The sequence below is a fragment of the Lepidochelys olivacea genome (genome assembly GCF_965140295.1).
Source record: "Lepidochelys olivacea isolate rLepOli2 genome assembly, chromosome: 6".
Classification (NCBI taxonomy): domain Eukaryota; kingdom Metazoa; phylum Chordata; order Testudines; family Cheloniidae; genus Lepidochelys; species Lepidochelys olivacea.
In genome coordinates, this window is record NC_140416.1 from 15,026,192 (window position 1) to 15,050,231 (window position 24,040).

At 49.4% G+C, this 24,040-nt stretch overlaps 1 protein-coding gene and 1 long non-coding RNA gene across 2 annotated transcripts; one reads left to right on the forward strand and one right to left on the reverse strand.

Annotated features, from left to right (window-relative positions):
• LOC311522936 (dispanin subfamily A member 2b-like) lies at positions 1–5,734 on the reverse strand. Its single transcript, XM_084632531.1, has 2 exons — positions 5,473–5,734; positions 1–617 (listed from the first exon to the last, which is right to left on the reverse strand). The coding sequence occupies exons 1-2, from the start codon at positions 5,701–5,703 to the stop codon at positions 408–410; spliced, it is 441 nt and encodes a 146-aa protein (XP_084488657.1). The 5' UTR covers positions 5,704–5,734; the 3' UTR covers positions 1–407.
• On the forward strand, positions 4,583–23,753 carry LOC311522937. The gene is made up of 4 exons (XR_014712217.1): positions 4,583–5,240; positions 11,467–11,527; positions 14,869–14,925; positions 22,976–23,753. It is a non-coding gene; the product is annotated as an uncharacterized lncRNA (long non-coding RNA).
• Positions 23,754–24,040: the final 287 nt, after the last annotated feature.

The following is a 24,040-nucleotide window of genomic DNA, read 5'->3' on the forward strand; positions in this document are numbered from 1 at the left end:
TTACAAGAGGGAAAAAAACATTTATTTGAAAATAGTCCCCGCACATTTCTGCCAAGAAGAGCTCTACAAAAATAATTCTCTAAAGAGAAAATTCTGAATAATCACAAGACGAACAACATTGACCCTCCTCAAAAACTGCAGGATCTCAGAGGGCTTTGAAAGCCACGCAGTCTGCTTTTGGGATGGGGAAAACAGAGCATTGTGAGAAACCTCCCCCCCACCCCACCCCGTCACTATAGTGACCCCTCCAGAACAACTGGAGCATCAGGAGAGCGCTGCCCCTTCATCCACTCAGTAACTGAGCACTCCAGCCCTTGACAATTTAAACAGCAGGACAAAGGCAAGCAGAGCAGAGTAAGGGAACTTGCGGAGAAGTCATCCAGCTGGGGAGAATCCTGAGGGGTGGTTTAGTTGCCGTAGTTAAAGCCATAGTTGTTCTTGTTTTGGTTCCCCTGTTGAATTGTTTGCGAGACGGCCACAGCTCCTGTTGCCACGAGGACAATGATCAGAATCACTGTCAAGATGCTCAGTACCAGGACCGCGATGTTCAGGCACTTGGCAGTCTTGCCATAGCTTCCTGCTCCATTGGCGTCACCCAGAACTTTGCGATCTCTGGCCTGGGGGGAGGAAGGGGAAGTAATAAGGGTAAAGAGTGAAATGCTTGAGGCACCAAGGCCTGCTTCTCAGGGCGGCTGTGAACTTGCGGCTCTCAAGACTTTGGTGGAAGTTCTGGGTGCTCATCAACTCTCAATATCCGTCTCCAACTAGCCAGTGCTGCTGGCAAGCAGAGGTGTGGGGGGAAATGAACAGAGTGACTCCTGACACTCTGCACATCTGAGACCTCCCCACTCTGTGACTTTAGCTTCCCCTTGGGCCCTGAACTCTCCTCTCTTCATATTTCCTATGGAACTGCCTCTCGCTCTCTCTGCGACCTCGCCCATGTGCTCCACTGCCTTTACAGCCCCTCAGCTGAAATCCTCCTCCCCAGAGGTTCTCATCTCCCCTAACCTTGATTTCCAGCAACTCCTCTGTGGCCTCCCTTAGCCCCATCCCTCAAGATGCCAACACGTGTTTAACCACCCTACCTGCCTGCTCACATGCCCCAAGAAGCACACATGGATCTTCTGCACCCTCAGAACTGCCCCTCTCTTTCCAGATTAAGTTCCAAGTTGCCCTCCTTGTTTTTAAGTCTCTCCATAGATTTGCTGTAGCCAATTTCACCAGCTCTCTCGCTCCCTCTCATCCTGCCCACTCCTTTCAGTCTTCTAGCAGCTTGTCTTTCGCCTTGCAGAGAGACAAGGCGGGTAAGGTAATACCTTTTATTGGGCCAAATTCTGATGCCAAAAGAGACAAAGTCGTACATTCCACCAACTTCTGTTGGGCCATTAAAAAAAATATGACCTCACCCACCTTGTCTCTTATATCCTGGGACCAACAGAGCTACACCACATTTACACACAGTCTGGACATTTTCAGTAGGGAGAAACCTTATGGCTGAATTACCCATTTATTCACTACTGTATATTATGTCTTTATCTCATTGTTTAATTTATTCCATGGAGCGCCTGGACATGCACAGTTGTCAAGGCGTGCAGAATTCAGACAGAGAAGTCCAGTGACATGTTAATTGCACTGCCCAAGAGAACCAGCAGAGCTCCAGCACTGCCAGGCAAAAACAGGCAACCAGTAAATTCAATCACAGAAAGGGCCTTTATGAAGTCCAGCTTCCTGCAGCACAGAGAATTTCACCCAACAATCCCTGCATTTAACCAACAATTTGTGGTTGAAATAGACCCTACTTCCCAGTTCTCTCAGGAGAGAACTTTCCTTTATTCTTTCTTTCTTTCCATTATTAGGGATTTATCTATTTGGGATAGGATTCCAGAATCAGGTAGCATGTGACTTTAAAGCAATATAGTTCTAGTGGAATAGCTCCGTGTGCATGCTCTTATTTCAGAATATTTGCCATCGTGGATTCATGGTGTAAGAAACGTGTAAGGGACAGTGTCGCGTTTGTAAAAGTAAATATTCCTAGGAGTGCATACTTAGTAGAAGGTAAGGGGTATATTATGTGTGGGTAGCGAGCAGGTAGAGGCGGAGATTAAAGAGGAATCTTTATAGTTTAAAGCACCAAAAATGTAACTCAATCGGTCAGTTCTAATGGGACATCAATGTCACCACTTTATATACATTGCTTATAGAGAGCATCACTGTGTCGCTAGGCCAACACCTTCTGCATGCACAGGCCCTACCAGTTAAGAGGAGTACTCCACTGCTTCCCTCCTCCTCTCTGGACTTAAAATAAAATAAATGTAATTTACATCTGGACTATACAAGACTTTAAAACATTCAAGACCGGTGAAAGACATGATGACTAATTGTCTTGGGGCGGGGGGAGGGAGAATTCCTGCAATCTTCTGGGGTTGACCTGGACCTGGCTACTGTTGTCAAAATTAAGGCCCACTGTGCTTCTGAATGAGAGCATCCATACATGGGTTTATGGCAGTGTAACTTGTGTGAGTTAACATCACACCTTTAGCATCACACCGTGTAGACAAGCCCTTATTAGTAAAGGGAAGCAACTAAGGGAAATTAGGGGGGGAGGCCTCTTAATGCCTTTAGTTTAAAATGCTTTAACTGGTTTTCCCATGACACCCACACATATAGGGGGTTGCAGACATTTAGATACAAATACCGCCCCAAAGTGCAGCAGAACGAAATATGCAACGTGCCTAAAAGGTGGATTGAAATTAAAATATGCAATTAGAAGTATAAACAATTCAGTTGAAAAGTCAACATTTAAGTATGCAACAAACAAAGTACCAGATGTGTAAAGGGTGCGCTTTAGTGTTTGCAGGATGGGGGGTTACTTACAGAAATAAGGATTTTTTAATAAATTTGCAATTACAAAGGGTGGGAGGTCAGGGAAATCCCATGTTACTGGAAGTCCAAAATGGTACTGAACTCTATAGCAAAGTACAACCATTTTAAGTATATGGATTCCTTGGGAAAGGTAACAGCAAAAATATGAAGCCAGGGCAACCTAAAGGCTCTGAAACAGAAAGCAGGGCTGTCCTTAGGCATAGGCAGCTGCAGAGGGCATGAAAATTTGGGGCACCCCTGGGTCTTAGAGTCCACTCTCCCACCCTTCCTATCCCTGTTCTGACCCTTCCTGCGGCTCCCACAGCTAGCTGCTGCAGCCTGGTGAGTCTTCCTCTGGAGGGGATCTAGTAACTTAAAAGTGAAAAAGCCTTCCAGCCTGCCAGACCTATTAGCACAACATTGAAACTGTTAAAGAGTCATTCAAGTGGTAATGAAGCCAATTTACAGGCATTTGCCAACCCCAAGGTACATACTGTCAGTTTCCAACTTTACTGACAAAACCAGTTATGCATTACGGTAATATTTACTCAGACTGCGTTAGGGCTAGTCTACGCTGGCAATGTTAAAGCGTTGTGACTCCGTCACCGTGAGGCGGGCCGGGCGGCTCAGTATCTTTTGCTGCCTCATCCCTACCCCTCCCCACCGGGCTGTGAGCCTGGGCTGCTGGTCCGGCATAGTGGCACCAGTTTAATAATACTGCGTAGGGCCCCATAAATCCTAAGGACGGTCCTAACTGAAAAGCACATTAAAAGACCCCAAAATTGTTCTTTTTTAATTTAATCAAGTTTAGGTGCATAACTCATGATTTTTGCATTCTTGGCTGTCAACTTATCGTGGGGTTCTAGGTTTAAACAAGTTACAGTAGAAGTTTGCCTTTGAGAAGGATTTCCTGCAAGGTAGCACAGTGCCCTTAGAGCCTGAATTTTAAAAATATTGCAGCGACTCGTGGGATTTTCAGACGCATGTGGGTGCTTTCAATCTTAAGGAAAATCTGGCCAGTAGTGGGGACCCTTTTCCAAGAACTAGGGTGCTTGATAGAGGTAAAACAACAGTTGACAAAGGCAATCCCCATTGGAGGATCAAAGGCCACTGAAGAAGTTTTTACACCAACCCCAGAAACCAGTCAGCCTTGAAGGCATATGATCCCAGAATAAACTTGTGTTATAAAAACAAAATGGCATTAAAAACTGTAAATTAACTGTAAAATTGCAATACACACAGGAAATGTTACACTAGACCAGAGGTGGGCAAACTATGGCCCGCGGGTCGGACCCTCCTGCCCTGCCCTTGAGCTCCCAGCCGGGGAGGCTAGCCCCCGGCCCCTCCCCTGCTGTCCCCCCTCCCCTGCAGTCACGTGCAGCTGGCTCCATCTGGGCAGCAGGACTGTGAGCTCCTGCCAATCTGATTGGCATGTGGGGGGTGCGGGCGAAGCGGTGGTGCGTGCGGGACGGCAAGAGGGGTTGGGGTTTGGATAGGGGTCACGGCAGTCCGGGAACAGGAGGAATGGATAGGGGGTGGGTTCCCGGGGGGCCCATCAGGGGTGTGGATAGGGGTCGTGGGGGGATTGGATAGGTGTGGGAGATCCGGGGGGCCTGTCAGGGGTGTGGATAGGGGTCAGGGCAGTCAGGGGACAGGAGCAGGGGGGCTTGGATGGGGGTGGGGTCTCAGGGGGGCAGTTAGGGGCAGGGCGTGCCGGGAGGGGGCAAACAGGGACAGGAAATGGTAGGGGGCGGATAGGGGGTGGGGCCCAGGCTCTTTGGGGAGGCACAGCCTTCCCTACCCAGCCCTCCATACAGTTTCGCACCCCGATGTGGCCCTCGGGCCAAAAAGTTTGCCCACCCGGGGCTAGACGCTCTGTACAATGTGATTGCTGAAGCTCCGAGCGACTGTTCCTATTTTCAAAGCTTATTTGCTATTAAAAATACAAATTAAACAGCGCAATGACATCCCTCCGCGCAACGTTACCAGAGGGAAAATGGCAGGCGGTGCTGACCGTAATAAAAAGGGCATTTTAAAAAAACAAATAAATGTACAGGAGTGAAACTGTATTCCCAGTGGATTACAAGAAAAGGAGTCCAGGTCAGGGACTCACACCCTTGGGGCGGACAATTTTGCAAACCGCTAGGAGGCTTTCTGCGGCCACACAGCTGAGAAGAAAAGGAGGACTTGTGGCACCTGAGAGACTAACCAATTTATTTGAGCATGAGCTTTCGTGAGCTACAGCTCACTTCATCGGATGCATATGGTGGAAACTGCAGCAGACTTTATATACACACAGAGAATATGAACCAATACCTCCTCCCACCCCAGCTGAGGAGGGATCACTTGCAACGCTGCTAACAGGCCCGGCAAAAATGGTAAGGTTTCGGGTGGGGTCGCCTGTAAAATCCGTCTCTGATGCAGGTCTCCGTTGGCCGCTCCATCCATGGTTTCCGAGCGGGAGGAGCAGCCTTTAAGATCACAGCCCCGGGAAGCGGGTGCCCAGCCCTGCCTGGCTGCCCCGCACCTGGGGACTCGCCTCCCCCGCCCCGGGCCGGGCACCTGTCACTCGCGGGCAGCGCCCCTGGCCCCGGAGCCGCCCGGGCTCACCTTGAAGGAGAAGACCAGAGCCATGAAGCCGAGGCAGCAGACGTTGCAGAAGACGGTGTTGAAGAGCGACCAGAGCACGAAGTCGCGGGGCGGCTCCTGCCCGGGGCCGCTCTGCCCGGGGCCGCTCTGCCCGAGGCCGGTGTAGGGGTAGGAGTACGGGGGAGCCGAGGCGCCCTGCCCCATCTTGCCGCCGTCGCGGGGCTGCAGGTCGAGGCTCACACCGGGATCCATGGCGAGGGCTCTGGCCGCTCCGGAGCGGGGGCTCCAGATATGCCGCGCGGGGTGGGGCCGGCGGGGGCGGAGCTGGGCCGGCGCGGCGGCCGGGGGCAGAAAAGGGGGGAAACGAAACTCACTCCGGAGCCCGGGGCAGGTTGCGGAAGGGCGCCCCACGGCGGGCGCTGCAGGGGCAAGGGTGTTGTAGGGCAGGGTGGAGAACAAGCCGCGATTCCTTTAAAAGCATCCAAACAGCTGGGGGTTGTTGTTTTTTTAATTATTATTATTATTATTTAAATCGGATTTTGGTTTTTTGATAAAATCCTTTTTGAGGGAAAAACCCTATCTCGAGACAGTTTTAAGTAAGGTACATTCCAGCTCAAAGAGATCTCATCACGGAATCGGGATTCTAAATTCTGAGGGTCTCAGAGGAGACAATATATTCGGGTAATGTTTAAGAAAAGTTTTTATAAATGAGTTCCAATAGTTCTTGGATTAGGGACCCAATCTTATGGGGAGCCAGACGCTTCTGTATAGATTATTTAGGTTAATCTTTCTATCTACCCAATGGGACTCAGTGCTCAGTCTAGAAAATACCATCAGAGATGCTTAGTTTTGCAGATGTCAAACTGTGGATTTGTGTCTCCAGAGGTAGCATGCTTCTTACCAGCAAAAATGTTTTAAAATAAGTAAACAATATAGAGAGGTGAGGAATAACAGACCTCAACCCCTATTGTCCCTCTGCAAATCTGTGTACACAGAGTCAATCCCTGACCTCTCTCTAAAAGTGCAAAGTTTCAAAAAGTTCAATGAATAGAAGATTGTTGGGGGCAGAATAGATCTGGACAAGGAGAAGAAGTCTGGAGATAAATGTGAGAAGGGAGGGACAGGCAGTAGAAACAAAAGTGAAACTGTTTGAGCTGCATATTCCAGAAGTCTTGAGGTCTTTCTGAGGGTAGCCTTTGTTGATTTGAGATCTACCAGACCATTCTCTCGCTAGAGGGGAAAACCGATAATGGTACGGGCAGCAGTTTGGGAATAAGAACCGTTCAAGAAATACGTGCTTGCTGATGATGTTTTAAAGAAAGTCACACCAGTGAACTCTTAGAATCATAGAAGATGAGGCTTGGAAGAGACCTCATGAGGTCATCTAGCCCAACCCCCTGCTTAAAGCAGGACCAATCCCCAACTAAATCATCCCAGCCAGCGCTTTGTCAAGCCGGGCCTTAAAAGCCTCTAGGGATTGCGATTCCACCACCTCCCGAGGTAATCCATTCCAGTGCTTCACCACCCTCCTAGTGAAATGGTGTTTCCTAATATCCAACCTAGACCTCCCCCACTGCAACTTGAGACCATTACTCCTTGTCCTGTCATCTTCTACCACTGAGAGCAGCGTAGCTCCGTCCTCTTTGGAACCGCTCTTCAGATAGTTGAAGGGTGCTATCAAATCCCCCCTCATTCCTCTCTTCTGCAGACTGACACAGTTGGCAACGGGCTTTGTTGCAAGGATAGGTTCCTGGGTTAGTGGTTCTGTTGTGTGGTATGTGGTTGTTGGTGAGTATTTGCTTCAGGTTGCGGGGCTGTCTGTAGGTAAGGACTGGCCTGTCTCCCAAGATTTGTGAGAGTGTTGGGTCATCCTTCAGGATAGGTTGTAGATCCTTAATAATGCGTTGGAGGGGTTTTAGTTGGGGGCTGAAGGTGACGGCTAGTGGCGTTCTGTTATTTTCTTTGTTAGGCCTGTCCTGTAGTAGGTGACTTCTGGGAACTCTTCTGGCTCTATCAATCTGTTTCTTCACTTCTGCAGGTGGGTATTGTAGTTGTAAGAAAGCTTGACAGAGATCTTGTAGGTGTTTGTCTCTGTCTGAGGGGTTGGAGCAAATGCGGTTGTATCACAGAGCTTGGCTGTAGACGATGGATCGTGTGGTGTGGTCAGGGTGAAAGCTGGAGGCATGTAGGTAGGAATAGCGGTCAGTAGGTTTCCGGTATAGGGTGGTGTTTATGTGACCATCGTTTATTAGCACTGTAGTGTCCAGGAAGTGGATCTCTTGTGTGGACTGGACCAGGCTGAGGTTGATGGTGGGATGGAAATTGTTGAAATCATGGTGGAATTCCTCAAGGGCTTCTTTTCCATGGGTCCAGATGATGAAGATGTCATCAATATAGCGCAAGTAGAGTAGGGGCTTTAGGGGACGAGAGCTGAGGAAGCGTTGTTCTAAATCAGCCATAAAAACATTGCCAACTGTGCCCACATATCTATTCAGGGGACACCATCACAGGGCCTAATAATATCAGCCACACTATCAGAGGCTCGTTCACCTGCACATCCACCAATGTGATATATGCCATCATGTGCCAGCAATGCCCCTCTGCCATTTACATTGGTCAAACTGGACAGTCTCTACGTAAAAGAATAAATGGACACAAATCAGATGTCAAGAATTATAACATTCATAAACCAGTCGGAGAACACTTCAATCTCTCTGATCACGCAATCACAGACATGAAGGTCGCTATCTTACAACAAAAAAACTTCAAATCCAGACTCCAGTGAGAAACTGCTGAATTGGAATTCATTTGCAAATTGGATACTATTAATTTAGGCTTAAATAGAGACTGGGAGTGGCTAAGTCATTATGCAAGGTAGCCTATTTCCCCCTGTTTTTTCCTACCCCCCCCCCAGACGTTCTGGTTAAACTTGGATTTAAACTTGGAGAGTGGTCAGTTTGGATGAGCTATTGCCAGCAGGAGAGTGAGTTTGTGTGTGTATGGGGGTGGGGGTGGGGGTGAGAAAACCTGGATTTGTGCTGGAAATGGCCCAACTTGATGATCACTTTAGATAAGCTATTACCAGCAGGACAGTGGGGTGGGAGGAAGTATTGTTTCATGGTCTCTGTGTGTATATAATGTCTTCTGCAGTTTCCACGGTATGCATCCGATGAAGTGAGCTGTAGCTCACGAAAGCTCATGCTCAAATAAATTGGTTAGTCTCTAAGGTGCCACAAGTATTCCTTTCCAGTTCCCTCAGTCTCTCCTCGTTAAGTCACGTGCCCCAGCTCCCTAATCATTTTTGTTGCCCTCTGCTGGACTCTTTCCAATTTTGTCCACATCCCTTCTGTAGTGGGGGGACCAAAACTGGACACAGTACTCCAGATGTGACCTCACCAGTGCCGAATAGAGGGGAATAATCACTTCCCTCGATCTGCTGGCAATGCTCCTACTAATACAGCCCAATATGCCGTTGGCCTTCTTGGCAACAAGGGCACACTGTTGACTCATATCCAGCTTCTCGTCCACTGTAATCCCCAGGTCCTTTTCTGCAAAACTGCTGCCGAGCCATTCGGTCCCTAGTCTGTAGCGGTGCGTGGGATTCTTCCTTCCTAAGTGCAGAACTCTGCACTTGTCCTTGTTGAACCTCATTAGATTTCTTTTGGCCCAATCCTCCAATTTGTCTAGGTCACTCTGGACCTTATCCCTACCCTCCAGTGTATCTACCTCTCCCCCCAGCTTAGTGTTATCTGTGAACTTGTTGAGGGTGCAGTTCATCCCATCATCCAGATCATTAATAAAGATGTTGAACAAAACCAGCCCCAGGACTGACCCCGGGGCACTCTGCTTGATACTGGCTGCCAACTAGACACCGAGCGTTGATGACTACCCATTGAACCCAACAATCTAGCCAGCTTTCTATACACCTTATAGTCCATTCATCCAATCCATACTTTTTTAACTTACTGGCCAGAAAACTGTGGGAGACCGTATCAAAAGCTTTGCTAAAGTCAAGATATATCACATCCACTAATTTTCCCATATCCACAGAGGCAGTTATCTCATCATAGAAGGCAATCAGGTTGGTCAGGCATGACTTGCCCTTGGTGAATCCATGTTGACTGTTCCTGATCACCTTCCTCTCCTCCAAGTGCTTCAAAATGGATTCCTTGAGGACCTGTTCCATGATTTTGCTGGGGACTGAAGTGAGGCTGACCGGTCTGTAGTTCCCTGGGTTCTCTTTCTTCCCTTTTTTAAATATGGGCACTATATTTGCCTTTTTCCAATTGTCCGGGACCTTCCCCAATCGCCACGAATTTTCAAAGATAATGGCCAATGGCTCTGCAATCAGATCAGCCAACTCCCTCAGCACCCTTAGATGCATTAGATCTGGACCCATGGACTTGTGCATGTCCAGCTTTTCTAAATAGTCCTTAAAGTGTTCTTTCACCACTGAGGGCTGCTCACCTCCTCCCCATACTGTGTTGCCCAGTGAGGCAGGCTGGGAGCTGACCTTGTCTCTGAAGACTGAAGCAAAAAAAGCATTGAGTACTTCAGCTTTTTCCACATCGTCTGTCACTAGGTTGCCTCTCCCATTCAGTAAGGGTCCCACACTTTCCCTGACTTTCTTCTTGTTGCTAACGTACCTGTAGAAACCCTTCTTGTTACCCTTCACATCCCTTGCTAGCTGCAACTCCAGCTTTGCCTTAGCCTTCCTGATTATACCTCTGCATGCTTGAGCAATATTTTTATACTCCTCCCTAGTCATCTGTCCAAATTGCCACTTCTTGTAAGCTTCCTTTTTGAGTTTAAGATCACCGAAGATTTCACTGTTAAGCCAAGCTGGTCGCCTGCCATATTTGCTATTCTTTCTGCACATTGGGATGGTTTGTTCCTGCACCCTCAATAAGGCTTCTTTAAAATACCGCCAGCTCTCGTGGACTCCTTTCCCCCTCATATTAGCCTCCCAGGGGATCCTGCCCATCAGTTCCCTAAGGGAGTCTAAGTCTGCTTTTCTGAAGTCCAGGGTCCATATTTGGCTACTCTCCTTTCTTCCTGTTGTCAGGATCCTGAACTCAACCATCTCATGGTCACTGCTGCCTAGGTTGCTACCCACTTCTGCTTCCCCTACCAATTCTTCCCTGTTTCTGAGCAGCAGGTCAAGGGGAACGTGGCCCCTAGTTGGTTCCTCCAGCACTTGTACCAGGAAGTTGTCCCCAACACTCTCCAAAAGTTTCCTGGATTGTCTGTGCATTGCTGTATTGCTCTCCTCATCTACCTCATCTTCTGATCCAGTGGTCTATAGCATATGTCCATCACAACATCACCCTTGTTGCTTTCACCTCTAAATTTAACCCAGAGACTCTCAATAGGCTTTTCTCCAGTTTCACACTGGAGCGCTGAACAATCATACCACGCTCTTACATAAAATGCAACTCCTCCACCTTTCCTCCCGTACCTGTCCTTCCTTAACAGTTTATACCCATCCATGACAGTGCTCCAATCATGTGAACTGCCCCACCAAGTCTCTGTTATTCCAATCACATCATAGTTCCTTGATTGTGCCAGGACTTCCAATTATTCCTGCTTATTTCCCAGGCTTCTTGCGTTCATGTACATACACCTAAGATAACTAGCCAATTGCCCTACTTTCTCAGTATGATTCAGGAGGCTTCCCATCTTGTACCCTCCTCCCTGTGTTTCCTCCTAGTATCCCACTTCCCCACTTACCTCTGGGCTTAGGTCACCATCCCCTGGCAAACCTAATTTAAAGCCCTCCTCACTAGGTTAGCCAGCCTGCCTGCGAAGATGCTCTTCCCTCTCTTTGTTAGGTGGATCCCATCTGGTGGAACTGGTGGAAGTCACGTAAGCACATGGGTTCAGAAACTGTTGAAGTGATAATCTCACTTTTAACAGCAGTAGCTTCTTCTGCCAGTGTAGAAAGAATATATTCATTCCAAACTGAGAAATCGTTTGGGACCTGAAAAAGCAGTAAAGCTTGTTTTTCTTTTCCAGATTATGAACAAACAGGAAAATGAAGGTGAAGACGACTGAGTTAGCTGCAGAAGCCAATATTGTAAGTTTCTCATGTTGACCTGGCGGATATAGTTGATTTTTTTTTTTAATATTTCATTTAACTATTTCGGTTAAAAACAATTTTAACAAAAACAAACCTGATTTTAAAAAACTTGAATGTTTAAATTCAAAAAATCATATGCTTGTTTTGTTAAAATATTATATGTTTGCTGTTGAAGAAAAAATTCAGAATACATAATATTGTTGTTTTAGTTAAATAAAGCAATTTAAATGTCTGTCTGGTGATGTTCTCCTCTTAATACAGCATGGCAAGAAAATCCTCCAAATATTAATAATTAACCTGTTGAACTGGAGATCGTTCACCTCCCACTGACTTCATAAATATCTGCTTCAATTACCTTTGGTAAAAGAAATATCAAACAATCATTCATTTTCTGATATAGCTGTAAAACTAATCTGAAAAGTTTTCAAAATAAATTACATTAACAATGTATAGTGTGTACCTTCTAAAAATGAAACCTACATCTATCTCTGAGTTGTGAAGAATATGTATTAAGGTTATAACAACCAATAAGAATGCACTTTTATTTAGATATCCATGATTAAATCGAGTCTTCCTGACTAGTGATTTAAATCAAATCCACCCTGTTGTCAGGGCTAAGGAGGAGCTCTGCCCTGGGTTATGTGACTGCCTCTCCCGCTCTGGATCTTCCTTCTGCAGCTGCCCCCTTTGCAGGCATCTCTCTGCCTGGAGAGCTCCTCTAGGGCAGTGATTTTCAAACTTTTTTCTGGCGACCCAGTTGAAGAAAATTGTTGATGCCTGTGACCCAACAGAGTTGGGGATAAGGGGTTTGGGGTGTGGGAGGGGCTCAGGGCTGGGGCAGGGGATTGGGGTGCGAAAGGGGGTCAGGACTCTGGGCTGGGGAGTGAAGGCTCTGGGGTAGGGCTGGGGACGAGGGGTTTGGAGTGCAGGAAGGGGCTCTGGGTTTGGGGGTGCTCAGGGGTGGGGCAGGGGATTAAGGTGTGGGCTTGGGGCATGGGCTTACCTTGGGCGGCTCCAGGTCAGCGGCGCAGAGGGGTGCTAAGGCAGGCTTCCTGCCTGTCCTGGCACCGCGGACCGCACTGTGTCCCGGAAGCGGTCAGCAGCAGGTCCGGCTCCTAGGTGGAGGCACGCAAGCAGCTCCACGTGGCTCTCGGCCACAGGCACCGCCTCCCCCGAGCTCCCATTGGCCAGTTCCCAGCTAATGGCAGTGCGGAGCTGGTGCTGGCGGCAGGGGGAGCACACGGAGCCCCGTGCCCCACCCCGCCTAGGAGCCGGACCTGCTGCTGGCCACTTCCGGGGCGCAGCGCGGTGTCAGAACAGATAGGGACTAGCCTGCCTTAGCCGGGCAGCACCACCGACGGGACTTTTAACGGCGCAGTCGGCAGTGCTGACCAGAGCTGCCACGACCCAGTGCCTGACATTCTGCGACCCAGTACTGGGTCGCGACCCGCAGTTTGAAAACCACTGCTCTAGGGTAAGGGTGACCATATGTTCTGTTTTGGCCAGGACAGTCCCTTTTTAGGCCCTGTCCCAGGCTTCCCAATGTTTTTAACAAAACTGGGCGTTTGTTTCCAATTGCTCTGCCAACTGATCATCAGTTGGCAAGAGCAAATGGGACAAATGCCCGGTGTTGCCAAAAAAGTGGGGTGGGAACCTTAGCGGGCCGCAGAGGAATGTGCGGGGTGTGGGAGGGGGCAAGTGGCAACACCAGCCCTGTGGTGGAAGGAAGGCTGGGGGGAATGGCTCGGGCTGACCTGCCCCACATGCAGGGGGCAGAGGGGGCCTTGAGCAGCCCAGTGTGCAGGCAGGTGCTGGGGGCCTTGGGCAGTGTGGGGGGCTTGGATCACCCGCTCCGCATGCACAAGCAGCGGGGGAGCTTGGAGGACCAGCCCCATATGCAGGGGGTAAGGGGTTTGCATGGAGGAGGGGGATTGCGGGTAGGTGGCGGGATGGGGGTGGGCTCAGGCTGGCCCCAGATGCTGGTGAGGAAGGGGATCTCAGGCCAGCACTGTGCTGGTGGGAGGCAGGGAGGGCTCAGGCCGCCCCAGTCGGGGGGCATGAGGGGAGAGGCTCCGGCTGGCCCTCTGGGAAAAATATGGCCACCCTATCTATGTGACCACCCCCTCTTCAGCAGAGTCCCAGGGCTCCTTTGTGGCCACCCCCCCCCACCCCCCAAGCCAGCTCTGGCACATGTAAGAACAAAGCAAGGGAGGGTTGCTTTACGGTGTGTGCTAATTCCAGCTAGGCGTTCGCCTTCCTGCTACTTCTGCATAAGTTACGGTTTCCATTGCAGTACGCTCACTCGCCATGTCTAACAGCCCCCAGCACCTCTAACTGAGCCCTGAAATCTTTTGAATAAATTGAAACCCACATGGTTTCTACTTGAGTGTTATTCCCTGTGCACACTGGGAACTGACAATGCGGCAGCTGACCTAAACAGTAACCAATGCCAAGGCCAATGTCTCATGCACACTGATAGGCCCTGTTTGTTTTACAACATCTGAAAACAATTTGATCTGTTCCAGCCAGAGACCTGTGCCTCAGGCCGGCCGACAGAAGTGAGAGCCATGTGCAACTCAGGGGGAGTCATTTGTCAGAAGAGAGACTCAGAAAAGGGGTAAAAAGTTAAAATAGAAAAAAATCTCCCCCCCAGAAGTGAAGGGAATTGGAGAAGCACTCAGGAATGATTAGCGTGCTGGATGGACCGATTGATCAGGAGAGGTTGAAACACCGTCATCGGCCATGTCTTCAGCACAGTTCCATAGAAATTGTTGGAGCTTCACCAATTGGCACCAGCTGAAGATCTATCTTGGCTAACTGATAATGATTAAAGAAGGGCTAGAGCTGCCTAGATAGTTAAAAACACAGCCCTGCTGGGCTCCAAGGAGAATCCAGCTCATTCTCATTCCCCTGAAAGGATGTATGAGAACTGGAGGAGGGTAAGGGACCCTGGGGGCTCTAAATGCATATGAAGGAGCCCTCATTCCACCCCAAGAATAACTGAATGGGCAGGTCAGTGGGTTCCATCAGAGCCTCTTGAAATATCAGTGGATAAACTGCGTCTGAGAGCCAAGCCTCTGAGGCCAGATCCTCAGCTGGTGTAAATTGCTAAGGCTCCATTGCTTTTAATGGAGTGTTACTGATTTACTAGCGCTGAGGATCTGACCCCTTCTGTCTCAGCCCTCCAAATGGCTCAGAGTTTGTAGCTAGAGAAGTCCAAGCCCTGGAAACAGAGAAGGCAGGGGGTTTGGCGCAGCCTCGCAGGGATATGTGTGGGCTGGATTTTCAGTAAGTTCTTGTTTAGTCTGAGCTGCTAAATCTATTGTTCTTCGTTACAGATGGCAGAGTTTGGGCCCTTTCTCCAGGGAAACGTGAACAATGTATCCTTTTTCCAGGTGCTGTGCTCAGTTCTCAGTTTTGCATAAGCATGTGCTCACTGAATTAAGTGAACCCCCTTTGCTTCCCCTCTCCCCCCACAAGTCCCACCTCGGGGTTTACCCCCAGAGCCAATGGGCTCGGCTGGCCTCTTGCTCCTTCATAGAATCATAGAATCATAGAATATCAGGGTTGGAAGGGACCCCAGAAGGTCATCTAGTCCAACCCCCTGCTCGAAGCAGGACCAATTCCCAGTTAAATCATCCCAGCCAGGGCTTTGTCAAGCCTGACCTTAAAAACCTCTAAGGAAGGAGATTCTACCACCTCCCTAGGTAACGCATTCCAGTGTTTCACCACCCTCTTAGTGAAAAAGTTTTTCCTAATATCCAATCTAAACCTCCCCCACTGCAACTTGAGACCATTACTCCTCGTTCTGTCATCTGCTACCATTGAGAACAGTCTAGAGCCATCCTCTTTGGAACCCCCTTTCAGGTAGTTGAAAGCAGCTATCAAATCCCCCCTCATTCTTCTCTTCTGCAGGCTAAACAAGCCCAGCTCCCTCAGCCTCTCCTCATAACTCATGTGTTCCAGTCCCCTAATCATTTTTGTTGCCCTTCGCTGGACTCTCTCCAATTTATCCACATCCTTCTTGAAGTGTGGGGCCCAAAACTGGACACAGTACTCCAGATGAGGCCTCACCAATGTCGAATAGAGGGGAACGATCATGTCCCTCGATCTGCTCGCTATGCCCCTACTTATACATCCCAAAATGCCATTGGCCTTCTTGGCAACAAGGGCACACTGTTGACTCATATCCAGCTTCTCGTCCACTGTCACCCCTAGGTCCTTTTCCGCAGAACTGCTGCCTAGCCATTCGGTCCCTAGTCTGTAGCTGTGCATTGGGTTCTTCCGTCCTAAGTGCAGGACCCTGCACTTATCCTTATTGAACCTCATCAGATTTCTTTTGGCCCAATCCTCCAATTTGTCTAGGTCCTTCTGTATCCTATCCCTCCCCTCCAGCGTATCAACCACTCCTCCCAGTTTAGTATCATCCGCAAATTTGCTGAGAGTGCAATCCACACCATCCTCCAGATCATTTATGAAGATATTGAACAAAACCGGCCCCAGGACCGACCCTTGGGGCACTCCACTTGATACCGGCTGCCAACTAGACATGGAGCCATTGATCACTACCCGTTGAGCCCGACAATCTAGCCAGCTTTCTACCCACCTTATAGTGTATTCATCCAGCCCATACTTCCTTAACTTGCTGACAAGAATACTGTGGGAGACCGTGTCAAAAGCTTTGCTAAAGTCAAGAAACAATAGATCCACTGCTTTCCCTTCATCCACAGAACCAGTAATCTCATCATAAAAGGCGATTAGATTAGTCAGGCATGACCTTCCCTTGGTGAATCCATGGTGGCTGTTCCTGATCACTTTCCTCTCATGCAAGTGCTTCAGGATTGATTCTTTGAGGACCTGCTCCATGATTTTTCCAGGGACTGAGGTGAGGCTGACTGGCCTGTAGTTCCCAGGATCCTCCTTCTTCCCTTTTTTAAAGATTGGCACTACATTAGCCTTTTTCCAGTCATCCGGGACTTCCCCGGTTCGCCACGAGTTTTCAAAGATAATGGCCAATGGCTCTGCAATCACAGCCGCCAATTCCTTCAGCACTCTCGGATGCAACTCGTCCGGCCCCATGGACTTCCCCCCCTTCCCCCCCCCGGCCACATCCTTAGCTCCAAACCCACATACAGCATGGCCCCCCCACATGGCTGCCTGCAGAGGGCAGCACAGGGCAGCCCTAGGTATGGGGCAGCCCAGCTGGCCCCCCCTGGGGAATCATAGAATCATAGAATATCAGGGTTGGAAGGGACCCCAGAAGGTCATCCAACAGAGAGCTGGTCATCTGTTGGAGATGCAGTTCTGCCTTGGTACGGACAGAGACAGAGGCCAGCCGGTGGCTCCGGTAGAGTAACATGACATCTCAATATTATCAGGACCATCCCCATATTAGGGGTTTTGTCTTATATATGCAACTATACCCCACCCCCAAAAAAGTGTCTAGAAATAGCAAGTGTGAAAAAATCAGGTCACCCTAGGCTCCGGGGGATGGCAGCAGATCAGGAAAATGCAAGGCAGAGCCACGGTAGGTGGAGCAGAGGAAACAAAACTCTGCTGAAGGCTCAGGATGTGTGTGGGGTGGGGAATGAGGGGGGAGGGGGGAGGAAGAGATGCCCAGAGTTGGGGAGACACAGGTGGGGTGTGGCAATGGGCCCTGGGGATCCAGAGTGGGCTGGATTGGCAGGATCGGGGCATTTGGGGTAAGGGGGGGTCTCACCTTGATGGAGCAGGTCAGTGCAGGGCAGCCCAGGCAGGTGGTCTCATGGCACAGCAGGACATTGCAGAGGGACCAGAGCACAAAGTCCATGGTCTGCTAAGTTGGAAGCCCTGCGCGGGGTTGGGGTAGGGCGCAATCGGGCCCTGGGGCTGCTCACGGCCTGTACCTTGGACTCCATGCAGGGGTGGTGTGGGGGCAGAGTGCAGGCAGCTCTGGAGGAGGGGCTGTGGAGCCCAGGTTAGGTCAGGAAACTAAACTAAACAGAGCCAGGCCCTATATACCCCTACTGCCCCCAGGAGGGATCTTCCTCCTCCCTTCCCCAGCTGGACCTGCCCCTGCTCCACCCATCCACCCCTGATAGGCTGGCCACAAGCAGAGAACAGAAGACCCGAGGTACACCAATGCCAGAGGCCCTCACAATGGCAGGGAATTGATGAGGTGAAATATACCCAGATAATCTGGCACGTGACCTGCACCCACACACTGCAGAGGAAGGTCAAAACCCCGCAAGGTCTCTGCCAATCTGACCTGAGGGAAAATTCCTTCCCAATTCCAGATATGGCAATCTGTTAGACCCTGGACATAAATGACCCAGCCAAGGCCCTGAGAGAGAGAATGCTTGATTTCACCTCCAACCTACCTAGTGTCCCATCTCCAACTGGGGCCATCCCTTCAGAGGAAGGAGATCCAAAATTAATAATAATAATAATAAAAATTAATAACACCTCCCAGAATACACTGTGGGGGAGAATTGCTTCCTCAGTGGCTGGCTGAAATCCTGAGGTATGAGCTATAGGAACATAGGCCATAAACCAGAAGTGAGTGTAATGTTCCCCTCTGGTGTTATCCAGACCAGTGATCTGCTAGGTCACTCCAGTCCTTGACTCTGAGAGCCAGCCTTACCCTGCTCTGCTGTGAGAACCCCCACTCTTGGGGTTGTTCACACACAGCATCTGGCATGTAAGTTGCTCCTTGGATTGTGCAACCAAATGACACTAGCCAATATCTCCGGCCCCAGACACAACCCTAGGAGCCTCTGTCTTGCAGTGTCCAGTTATACCCGCTGTACACTACAAGTTTATATGAGTTCATCAATTTAACAAATAAATTGATATGTATGAGGCTTGTTATCCCAAGGGGAGTCTCTGACATGCTTCAAACCAAACGCACTGCTTCAGGTCGAATAAACAAACAGATTTATTAACTACAAAAGATAGATTATAAGTGATTATAATCAAAACATAACAAGTTGGATTTAGTCAAATGAAATAAAAGCAAAACGCATTCTAAGCTGATCTTAACACTTTCAATGTCCTTACAAACTTAGATGCTTCTCACGACAGGCTGGCTGGTTGCTCTTCAGCCAGGCTCTCCCCTTTGATCAGCACTTCAGTCACTTGGTGGTAATGTCTGTAGATGTAGGTGAAAGAGAGAGGAAGAGCATGGCAAACGTCTCTCCCTTTTATCATGTCCTTTCTTCCCTCTTGCCTTTGCCCCCCCCTTCAGGGTCAGGTGAGCATTACCTCATTGTAGTCCCTTCTGATCAAGGTAAGGGCGGTGACTAACTTGAGAGCCCAACAGATCTTTTGTTGCTGCCTAGGCCAGTGTCCTTTTTTCCTGTGAGGCTGGGCTGGGTTTGTCCCATACATGCCCTGATGAGGTGTGAACTGCCCCTCTGCTCTTGGAGAATTTTGCCTGCATCTTTTTAAGCCATGAGGACACATTTTCAGCCTCATAACTATATACATGAAAGTACAACCTATAACATTACTATAATAACAATGCTCAGTGCATCATGAGCCTTTCGAAGACACCTGACATGACAAACTTTGCATTAGACATCACACAAACATATTATAAGGATGAACATGGGGGTGTAGGGTGTTCCCACGAGGTACAGAATGTCACACCACCCTACTCCACTGGGTCCCAGCCCAGGGCCCTAGCAGATCCTCGCTGCCCTCAGCCTCCTCAGTTGGCAATGCACTACGCAGCTCAGTGGCTGGTCTGGGATCCAACAGAGAGCACAGCAAATCTGCCTCCTCCCCTGTCTCAGCCACAGATGAGTTACAGGGCCCAGCTTTTATCTTTCTGTTCCGCCTTTCTGTCCCGCCCTCTGTGCTTCCAGTGTGGAGGGAGGGGGTTGGCTCTGCTCACCAGGGGGGTAGGTCAAAGGCAGCGTGTGAACCGCCTGTTTGAGGAGGCTCAGTCTCCCCTGGCCTGCAATACCCAGGGTGGGTAATGGTCCCTCCCTCTCAGGACCGGAGGGAGGCCACTTGGACTCATTACGGGGTAGTATTTAATCAAGCTGGAGCCAGGCAAGAACAAGAATAAGCTCTTATTTCAGAACCCCAAGAGCTGAAGGATGATGGATCTAGGGATTTGGTTTGACCCATTATAGAGGAGGGCCAGACAAAAAATTCCAGTCAGCATGCAAGCTCCCCTCCCCACTCTTTGGCTGGAGGGTGGGAATTCCAATTTAGCTTTCTGGGAACAGCTGCTGCACAAACCATCTATTCAAACATTGGGTGATCTTTTTCAGTTTAACCTTAACTCGGAATGTCCTGGCTCTCCACGTTGAGAACTGAACTGTTCTTCCAGGATGTTGACATGCTCCCAAGTGTAACATGCTCTGACCCTTAACTCCATCTTAAGGAAATTTTGGTCAAGGAATTTGTTTAGTTTTTCATGAACTGACAGGAAGTGTGTCGTCACAGCTGGGTCACTGCTTCCCGCCTCCTGCAGAGCTTTGTCACTCCAAATGTTCTTCCTCCCCTCCCCCTTATATTTCCTAATGAAATCCATGAGGAAGGGAGGGCCATAGTTCTGAGCCATGCTCATGGCTTCTACACTCACTCATCCCAAGTTCACCCTCCAGCACACCAACCCACTGATCTGACAGCTCTGCCGGCTGCCGTCAGCCACAGCTGCTCCTGCGGTGCTCACACACTCCAGAGAGTTTCCTTTTTGTCACCACCAGTGTAATAATTGGGCCGACAAACTGACCCCACTTGTGAGCGCCACCGTGAAAAGTGAGTTAAAGGTCATTAAATGTCACAGTGAGCCTAGAATAATAAATGTTGGTGGGAAAAGGTGCCAGAGGGAGACAGCCAGACCGAACTAGTTCAAAGGAAAAGGCAAAGGGATGTAATTCAAGGAGAGTGCGAAGATCACGCCTGGTAAACAAGAGGCGTGTGGAACTGGAAATCAATGCCCCAATATTGGCAGGTCAGACATCCAACCGAACTGGTGGGCAGAATAACGAGGGGATGGGCGATCCCACCAATCACACCCCGTTAGGGTCCTCCCAATGGGGCTAGGGAGGGAGGCATTGAGTAGAGGTGAGGCAAGCACACTCACTGATTGAACAAAAGGGAAGGTGCAGGGTTCATCCAGATGGCTGCCACCCCCACCATTTCCTGGGACCCAGCCTGACACCCTTGTTCCATTCTCATCCTCATTCTGAGACGTTCTGACCAGAGCAGGCCACAGAGAAGGGACCCAGCTGACACCATCACCTGCATGGGCTTTGGCTAAATCCCGTCCCTCACCTGGGTGTGAGACTTTGTCTTTCCCCCTTCCTCCCATGTGTCCTTTTCCTTCCCTACCTTATGTCTTCTCTTGCCAATCCCTCTCCGTTTTCCTTCTGTCTAATGGAAGCCTGACTTCGTTTGCCAGGCCTGCCTGTTCACAACACTGCTGGGACCAGACAGAGGCTACTAAATGCAGTGCCCTGAACACAAGGTACAAGTTTGCCAAGTCTCAGAGTGGCTGCTGAGACCACGTGCTGTGTTTTTCCAGCAGTGAGGTTGAAAGTGAAAAATCAACAGCAGCAACCAAAGCTGCATTTTCTCTCTCTGCTGTTCTTCTTTTTCCCCTTGCATGGGACTTGTTTTGTCGTGAAGCAAACAGGATCTGACATTAACAAGAGCTCCAGCTCATGTCAGCTAACTTTCTCTCTTTTCCACAGAGCTCAGTTATTATTTTCCAGACCAGGGGTTCTCAAAATAAAAATGTTGGTGGCCTCAGAGTGCAGCCATCCATTCTTGCTGGTGGTTGCTCTGACAATTTTTCCTAAAGTACTTAATGAACTTTAGGAGAAACAAATAAATATGCACATATACACGTCCAAATCATTGTAATTAATGTAGGGTTTGGGGCTGGTTTGTTTGTTTTAGAAGACTCAAAGATAATGTACAGTTGTCTCTATTCTTTACTGGACGTATCGAGAATAGAAATACAAAGAAGGTGCTTTGCACCTTCTTGTCTTTTTTGTTGTTGGTTCTTTTGCATTTTTTTATTTTACTGGCTAGCTAGTAAGTCTGCTGCTGTGAAAAGTGATCCTTGTCTGTTAATATCTCTTTTCACAGCCTCCCAGCTAGCTACTAGGTCTGCTGTGAAAAGTGACATTAACAAATATACAAATATCAATTTTCACAGCAGACTTCTCAGCCCCAACTCCTGGGGACAAATTAAGCCCAAGATGTGGAGGTGGGGAGGGAGGCAGCAGGGGTCGGGGCAATGGGGGAGGGGGTGAACCCGGGGTTGGCACCCCCACCACATGGCTGGGGGATGGAGCTTACCGCCGCTTGGATGGAGCCTGAAGCCCGCCACCCCACGATGGAAACCTGACCACACCACACCTGGAAGGTGGGGAACTCACTGGCTGCCTGCTCCTCCAGTGTTTGTTTCTCCAAAGGGGGGCAGGGTCCAACCCCTGCTGGTAGCCTCCGGGGAAGGGGCCGCTACCCCCTCCCCCCCCCGTAATCACTATCCAGGAGGCTGTGGCCTCAAGAAAAGGCTCAGCGGCTGCATTTGAGAAATGCTGATCTGAGTAACTGTCAGACAAGGGCTAGGGCAAGGGAGGTGGTCCTTCTAAAGACTCTCCTGCTAAAGGGAACAAGGGATGTTGTTAGGACGAAAGCCTTACTTAATGCTTTACATTTTAATTGTTTGTCCTTCTTTTGCTGCATCTCCAATAAAGTGTTAAAAGAATGTGTTGCCATCAGGGCCGTACCTAGCCATTTTGGTGCCCTACGCAGCCCCCCCATGGGGGTGGGCTGTGTGGGGCCACAGGCCTCCGCAGGGGGCGGTAAAGGGGCGCTGGCCACTGCCTGCGGGAAGTGGAGTGACCTGGCCCCAGCCTGCTCTGCTCCCCTGGCTCCCAGGCTTAAGGTGGGGGTCAGGGGGAAACGGCCCCCCAGCACTCGCCAGCAGCGTGGCTGGTAGCCAGGGGAGCAGAGCAGACTGGGGCCGGCCGCCGCTGGTAAGTGCAGGGAGCCCGACCCCTGCTGCAATCCTCAGGGGAAGGGCTGGCTGGAGTGGGGGCAGGGCAGGGGCGGAGCAGGGGCGAGAAGAGGCGGGGCTGAGGCGTAACAGGGGCGGGGGCCATGGGGAAGAGCGGAGCAGGGGCTGGGGCTGCACACAGCTGTGTAGGGCACCAGGAAATTCCTATGCAGCTGTGTACTTTGCATATGGGTAGGGACGGCCTTGGTTGCCATGGTGCCAAGCTGGCCGTGGTCTCTGTATGCCAAACCATAAACCTTGTGTTGAGTTAGACACAAGTGGGGCCATGTTAACACCTTTGGGACCCTATATGCCATCTAAATGAATACACCACCACCAAGTTGCAGTGAAGGGGCTGAGTCTGTTACCCCCAAAATTAGACTTTTGACACCCCGCCATAGCCTGCCTAACTCAATTTATTAATTTGTCTGTTTTGGTAGGTAAAAGGGTGGCCCGCTCTCGAGGATTTGCCAGGCTTTTACCGCGGGTTTCTGTCCGCCCTTTGGAGGACTCCCTGGAACAGACTACCTCTGTTGACCCTTGGAAGGACATGGATACAGCATTCCACTCAAAGGATTGACATCCAGCCAGTATTCTTCGAAAACAAAATTATTCTTTATTTAGCACAATATTCCCTAATACAACAAATTTATTAAACGAACAAAGAATCCATACATTTTCTTAACAAGGCATAACTTCTGCTAGCACAGGTACATACCAAAGTATTCCAAATTGTGATATCAGACCATTGAAACAAGAGCTTCAAGTGGTTACATTCCATATGGAATGGCCAGTCACACACAGAATGCTGACAGCAAATCCTTAAACACTGACATTATAACAAACCTCCAGCTTTCTTATCCCATGCATACGTTATACTTTATATTAGAATCGCCATGCTTACCTGACCGCTGTCTTCCTTTCCCTTTGAATAGTCCTGCTCTGTCAATGGTATCATTGCCACGGCTGCTTCGTTGCCACTGCTTGCCTTTCCTTCAGCGATTTTAGCCCTTTTTTGTTTTCTACCTCTTTGGTCTTTTCTTTTGATGATGCTTCTATTACTCCCACTCACACTGACAGGCAAACACAGACTAAATGAAGCCTGTCAGCTACCTTCCTTCTACACAGATTTTGACCTATTGGGATTGCTTACTTTTACAGTCCCACCACCAATCAGGTTTAAGCCCTCTATCTGTCAATCAAAGCTGGACCTGATTAAAGACCTGTGTTATGCTTTAACTGACCCCTCTCTTCAGGGTTTGGGAGTGACTGGGATGATTTAGTTGGGGTTGGTCCTGATTTGAGCAGGGGGTTGGGCTAGATGACCTCCTGAGGTCCCTTCCCACCCTGAGATTCTAGGATTCTATGATTCTGTGACCTTTGTTTCACTTCAGCCTGCCTGCTTGCTATTGGCCGAATCGCTCCCAGACCTCCATTTTGGATTTCTCTGTGACTGCTGGTGACTGCCATTTGGTTATCGCCAGCCACAACCACCTAAACTGTAA

Bases quoted from the DNA above. Each gene is read 5' to 3' on its own strand.
- LOC311522936 (XM_084632531.1), bottom strand. From the start codon at position 5,703: ATGGATCCCGGTGTGAGCCTCGACCTGCAGCCCCGCGACGGCGGCAAG. The intron at 618-5,472 runs GTGAGCCCGGGC...TCCTCCCCCCAG, and splicing joins CTCTGGTCTTCTCCTTCAAG to GCCAGAGATCGCAAAGTTCT.